The 6,915-nt window shown below is 35.7% G+C and overlaps 1 protein-coding gene across 1 annotated transcript in view; it reads left to right on the top strand.

Annotated features, from left to right (window-relative positions):
• Positions 1-6,915, top strand: part of HSD17B4 (hydroxysteroid 17-beta dehydrogenase 4) — a 71,422-nt gene that overhangs the window by 25,214 nt on the left and 39,293 nt on the right. The window contains exons 8-10 of the mRNA XM_006081110.3: positions 1,049-1,140; positions 3,725-3,749; positions 5,561-5,689. Coding sequence (XP_006081172.1) covers positions 1,049-1,140; positions 3,725-3,749; positions 5,561-5,689 — 246 coding nt within the window. The remainder of the gene's footprint in view (positions 1-1,048; positions 1,141-3,724; positions 3,750-5,560; positions 5,690-6,915) is intronic.

Here is a 6,915-nt window from a genome sequence, read left to right as displayed (position 1 = left end):
CGCCATCACCACTGTGCTGGCAGCCATCAGCCTGGCTTGTGGCTGAGCAGAGCTCCCCATGTGGGAGCGCACTGACCACCAGAGGGCAGCTTCTGCATTGAGCGTTTGCCCCCTGGTGGTCAGTGTGTGTCATAGTGACCAGTCATTCCCAGTCGTTCTGCTGTTAGGGTCAATTTGCATATTACCCTTTTATTATATAGGATTAGCAAATTGTATCTCATTTGAGCCTTGGAACAACTTGATGGAATAGGCAGGGAAAGCATTTTACTTACCATCTTACTGAGAAGACATGTCCAGGGGAGTTGAGTGATGTGTTCACAGTCCTAAATTGCCTGCTTGGCAGAGCTAGCAGTAAAATCCAGGTCTTCGTACTCCTTGTGTGATACCTTTCTGCTTGGTTACGTTGCTCACAGAAAGGATGCAATGGGAAAATATTTCTTACACTTTGTTACTCATCAGTAATGGTTGCAAGGTTCATTTCACACCATCATCTTATGCAGTTGCAAGGTTCATTTCACATCATTATCTTACACGGTTGCAAGGTTCATCTCACATCATTATCCCACTAACATTACAATTGTCAAGGCTGTGTTGTTTTTTTTGTGTGTGTGTGTGTGTGTTTTTGTTTGTTGTTTTTTTTTTTAGTTTTCTAGCTTCTGGTTAAATGGCTGGGAGAGTGAAATAGTTTTGGGAACGAATGGTAGCTAAGTTCCTATGTCATACATAGCTCTGCTCACCAGTGTTTGCCTAGGCAGCTGTAACTGACTTCTCCTGAATAGTATGTTATCCATCTTGGAAAAGATATGTCTGATGTATTTAATATTCAAACTTGAGAGAACTTTAGGAATATCTCTATTGGGATGGAAAAAGTTCTTTGAAAAGCCTTGAGTGTTAGTCTAATTTTGTACATCTAAATTAGTTCTTGTTATTTGAAATGTCTCTGAATTGCCTATCATTTTATAAGTAAGAAATTTTCATAAAGTAACATGATTGCTTAAGTGTGTACATATTCTTGTTTATAAACTTGTTTGGGGGGCATTTATTTCAGATATTCTGGAAGCACTGAAGCCAGATTACGTGGCACCCCTGGTCCTTTGGCTGTGCCATGAGAGTTGTGAGGAAAACGGTGGCCTGTTCGAGGTATTCTGTACCTTCCTGCTTTCTTCCAAAGCAATATTGTGTAATTAGATATGAAAATGATTTAAAAATTAGTATTTTCCAATTGCTCACATTTTTAAAACAGCATCAGTTGATTTTTTAAAAATCTTATGGTTATATTATAATTAAGGAATGTTTTGAGAAAGTAACTGCAACTTCAAAAATTCTCTTTTTACTTTCTTCATTTCTAATATTCTTACCAAATGAAAATGTGGCTGGTTTGGGGTGTATAATCAAATATAGAAAGTCTCATTGGGTTTGAGAAGCTCAGTGGTAAAGTGGAAGGGTGAGCTTAGGGCTTAGAGTCAGCCAGGTCAGATTTTTAGTTCTTACTGGTATTCTGGCAGTTGCTGGCTTGCTGGAATTTTGTACAAATTAACCTCCCTGAACTTTAGTTTTGTTTTTTTTTGTGGCAAACAGAAATCATACTTTTAAACTCTTAGTATAGAACCTAGTACATAGTACCTAGCAGTCACCCCTCAATTTAAATATATCAGTATAGCAGGAATTTAGTCTGGGTGTAATAGATCAGTAAACACAGCTTACTATTTATCTTAACTTTAAAAATAAACTCTTCCCTTTTTCCTTGTTGCAAAGCTTTAAATGTTTATTGTAGAATTAAAAAAACAAAAAAACCCATATAATTACATCATCCATTGAGACCCATAGTCAAAGTCCATTTAGATCTCTTTATGCCACTTTATGCATTTTTTTCTCATTTGAGTTTGATCTCTTTTTACCTTTCTAGCATGAACTGTTAATATATTTTATGACTCCCCTCCTCTAGTAATAATGAACCTGTTGTATGAGGAATAGAATGATATCCAAAAATATTTCTTAGTAGTAAAATAACCTGACTCAGTTTGAAGTGGATAGTATTTTAGCCTGATTCATTGGAACAAAAAGCAGATAAGTAAATAAAAAACAGTCTATCCATGTTTAAGTGGAGATATGTGCCTCTGTTTCTTAATCACAATCATTGGGTGTGAATTGTGGACAGAGTGGGAAAGAACTTTACTACACTAAATTTACAGAGAAAGAAAATTTAATAATATCAAGCTCAAAATTTTACCTGCCTGGGTTTTTTTTTGTTTTTTTTTTGGGTGTGTGTGTGTGTGTTTAATCTTATTAGGGAATTAAAAAAATCTTTTTACCTTTTACAATTATTTAATTTCTGGGAACAAAAATAATATGTGCTTTTTGTAGACAACTTCAAATATACAGGAAAATATTTAGAAGAAAAAAATCACCCACATTACTACTATTTAGAGATCATTACTATTAATATTCTTATGTATTCTCTTCCAGTCTTTTATTAAATGTGCATTTTACACTAGTAGTCTTTTTTAGATATGCATTTTACACACAATAAACATACACAGGATCCTGGGTAGATGAAATTCTGTGTGTGGTTTTCTTTTATGATATTGTGCACATTTTTAGTGAGGAACATTTGGTATGTATGATTGATAAAATAAAGTAAGATATGTGTGTGTGATATCCTGACTTAAACCTTGAAAGTAAAGTCCTAGTAGATAACTGGGATGGCAGATACAGTTCCTTTGGCTCAGTTGAAGCTGTTGTTTCTAGCACCTGAGAGGAGCTTGTAGTTTGTTGCTTCACTCCCCAAACATGATAAAAAAAAATGGTATCTCTTTTGACTGTTGTCAAAACCACTGCTGATTTATCTACTTTGGCAGCATCAGGACTGATGGGTCTGTTATAAAAAGTGTGGGCCTGTTAATATAAAGGCAAAGGGTGATTAAAAAATCAGACCTTTAAAAAAGATGGGAAAAAAAAAGTCATACCTTTAAGCCTATAGCCACTAAGATGTGTACTGTCCACTGGTAAGTTTTCTTCTTTCCATACATGTGTGGAATTCTGGCACACTGAGTGACATTTGAAGACATGGCAAACAGGTTTTCTTTACGTACAACATTTTCTTCTGACAATATCTTTGAATGTTCTCTAGAAAAAAATTTATCTTCTGTGTGGCAGTTAATATATTTGGTCATTTGCTTTACCTTTACATAAAGATGTTTTATTAAAATGATTACACTTAGTTCATTAACTCAGATCCTGGTTTTATTTTTCTTTGCTTTTAATATTTTTATCCACTTGGTTTTTCTAGAGGGACATGTATTTCAAGTCTGTGATGTGTTAGGCAATTTTATAATTTATATTTTTTAACCTTCATGATTACCTTACGAAGAGTGTATTATTATCCTTATTTTACCTAAGTGGAAACTTGGCTTTAGGAAAGTCAAATAATTTGACCAGGGTCACATAACTAGTCAGTAAGAAGAACTGGTGTTAAACCTTGGTTTCTGACATCAGAGTCTTTTTTCTACTACATGATTTCTATTACATTGTGCTGCTTTATATTTCTACTATGATAACATGAACAGTGCAGTCACGAGGGCCAGTGGATATTTGTATTGTTTTTATCCTTTGTCATCTAGTATTCTAATATTCTTAGTAAGATAGTTGCCTGTTTTTTGCATTTAAAAAATTTTATTAGTGATTTCACATTAGATGGTATAACTTTTTTTCCTCTTCTTGGTAGGTTGGAGCAGGATGGATTGGAAAATGTAAGTCTCTGTTGCTATACATTATTTCCATATCTTTAAACCTGCATATCTAATTAGAGCTGGATAAAGATCTTAAAGATCTTGTCAAATGCCTACCATGATCTAGTGCACACACACTCAATCTCAAACATTGTTATACCACCAGGTATTCTAAAACCTGGAAGTTGTCCTGCAGACTGTAGCATTTTCAAGAATCTGTTTTATTTTCTTTCTGTTGGCAGTCCTTATTGAGGATTTGCCTCTTCTTATCCAGAACTGGCTCTTCCTTCAGACAGCATAGTCTCTATATTGATGTCCTCCCACATCTCTGGCACGCCATGTGCTTGTTCTTACTGTTTCAGCAGGAGAGTGGGACGGAGGGGGAGCTGGTTTTTAAAAGATGGGAAGAGCCACAGCAGGCAAGTTCTCCAGTTCTCTCATTTAATTCTTTTTTTCTTAGAGCATGAGACATCAAGAGACATAGAGTCACATGGACAATTTTGTGGGACAGAAATTGCAACTGATCTGTGGAAATTATTTCCCTTCAATTCATTTAGCTTTAAGCCTCTCTTACCCCAGCCCTTAAACCTTGTGAGCTCCAGATTGAATAATTGCTTTTCTAAGGCAATTTTTAAAAATTGTAAAAATTCCTGTATCCCAATTTATGTTTGCAGTTGGCTAGTGGTATAAAAATTAATTGAATTATTTAAAAGGTTACCATTACTGGAGAGCATTGTAGATTATCAATATTTTCATCTCTTCTCTCCAGTTATTAAAGTAAATTTTCATCTCTTCTCTCCAGTTATTGAGTTATATTACTCAATTAAGTGTCTTATGACATCAATTTGAGAGAGATAGAGAGCCAGAAACATCGACGAGAGAGAAACATCGACCAGCTGCCTCCTGCACATCTGTCATTTCTGTCATTCTCCAAGACAGATCTTCAGTTTAATAATCATCGGAATCTGACCATTATATTTAAATAAGTTACTAGTGGTTATTTATTACTGTCTTTTGAAAAGAAAACAATGTTAATTCTCTCTTCTCTCCAGTTATTGAGTTATATTACTCAATTAAGTGTCTTATGACATCAATTTTAAAAAGGAAGATCCATTCTTACAATAAAAGCTGTATCTGGGACTTTATTAATAGGAAAGCTCTAGAAGCAGTCATTTCTGTCATTCTCCAAGACAGATCTTCAGTTTAATAATCATCGGAATCTGACCATTATATTTAAATAAGTTACTAGTGGTTATTTATTACTGTCTTTTGAAAAGAAAACAATGTTAATTCTCATGGAACTTATGCAGTAGTAATGATTTTTGTGAATCTGTGAGTGCTAGTTGACTTCCTGTGGAAAAGGAGGAAGAACAAAGGGAGGAAAAGGGAAAATTATTTTGATATAGTATTTGGCTGTCTGAACTTTTTGATCTGTTATCACTACTAGTCCTCGGTTTACTCTCCAACGAAGCTCTGTTCTGTTATCTTGAAGAATATTTCCCGAATGATCTGTGGTCATGAAGTGAGTTTTTTTGCATGATAGTATGTATATAACTCTTTCTGATTCAGCATTTCATTCTGCATTTAATAGTGTTTGGTATAGTAAGAGGAAAGGTTTTTCCCTTCAGTTTCAAATATTTTCTTAAAAAATTGACATTATCTTAATGGATTTGTTATTTTAGAAATATCAACTTTAAGGCATCTAGGAAAAGAAGTGGAATCCTTTTTCTGAATTTCCTTTTTCTTAAAGTTAAAAAAATTCAAGGGACTCTTATGAGTTTTACTTTACCTAAACTATGTGTTCAGTATCTTATTTTTGTTTCTATAACCAGTGCGCTGGGAGCGGAGCCTTGGGGCAATTGTAAGACAGAGGAATCAGCCGATGACTCCTGAGGCAGTGAAGGCTAACTGGAGAAAGATCTGTGACTTTGAAAATGCCAGCAAGCCTCAGAGAATTGAAGGTAAAGAGTCCCACTCAGTCCAGTCCTGGCTGGGGAACCAGAGGCAATTTATTCTTTTTATGGAATTTCTTTGTATTTTAAATGTGATGACTTAGACACATAAACCATCTAGAGTACATTTTTTACTCTAATATGTATTAGAACTCTTCAAATTTAAGATATGTATGTCACTCCCACTGTCAGTTTTTCAGGTTTTTTTATAGTCTTTTTTTTTTTTGGTGTGTGAGGTAAGTTATTCATTTGTGCTTAATGCATCTACTTCTCATCTGGTGGTTCGTTTCAAAGTCTTCCATTATCTAACCATTTGCTCCTTACCTGACCTGATTTTTCATTATTTCTCAAAAGGTTTATTTAAGCCTATTTTATTTAGGGTTAGCTCTGTTCTGTTTGGTGCAAAGATTTGCTGTTCTGGCACTTTGTCTTTGCCACTGTTTCTCTGTCTTTCTAAAATGCCTCTTCTTCCTTTTATTAGGACTTCTTTAGAAAAGCTAAAGGCCTATATGTTCAACAAAACCTCCCCAGATATTCTGGGCTACACTAATCTCTCTTGTAGCTGAACTGTTACAACTAGAGCATCTAGACATTACTGCTTCTTACTGCTCTTGTTTCATAGTGTGGTTTCTTAATTGCATAGTAAGTGCCTTTAAAGGCAGAGACTATATCTTGTATGTACTTCTTTAGTAGTTGGTGTTAGCATAGTACAGAACTCATAGAAAGGATTTAGTAATGCTTGTTACCTTGAATTATTGAATCATCTATGATATGCCACAGAAGTAGATAACCAATAAAAGTCACATTATTTTTTCTACTATAACTCACATGTGCATATCTATACTAATAAAAGAATAATATGCTAATTAGACTGGACATCTTCCAGACATCTTCCGGACATCCATCCAGATAAAGCCACGGTGGCAGGGGCTGAGGCAGAGGTGGTTAGGGAGCGATCAGCCAGCATGGGGGAGCAGTTAGGGGGCAATCAGGTTGGCAGGAAGAGGCAATTAGGGGGCAATCAGGTTGGCAGGAAGAGGCAATTAGGGGTGATCAGATTGTCAGGGGAGCAGTTAGGGCAGTGGTCAGCAAACTGCGGCTTGGCAAACTGCGGCTCGAGAGCCACATGCGGCTCTTTGGCCCCTTGAGTGTGGCTCTTCCACAAAATACCGACTTCTGCGCATGGGCCACGAAGTTTCAATCGCACTGTATGTGCGTGCCCACACGTGGTATTT

Source organism: Myotis lucifugus, unplaced genomic scaffold (genome assembly GCF_000147115.1).
Source record: "Myotis lucifugus unplaced genomic scaffold, Myoluc2.0 scaffold_0, whole genome shotgun sequence".
NCBI classification, from domain to species: domain Eukaryota; kingdom Metazoa; phylum Chordata; class Mammalia; order Chiroptera; family Vespertilionidae; genus Myotis; species Myotis lucifugus.
The sequence above is the reverse complement of the archived record's forward strand: the minus strand, read 5'-3'. Positions and strand labels throughout refer to the sequence as shown.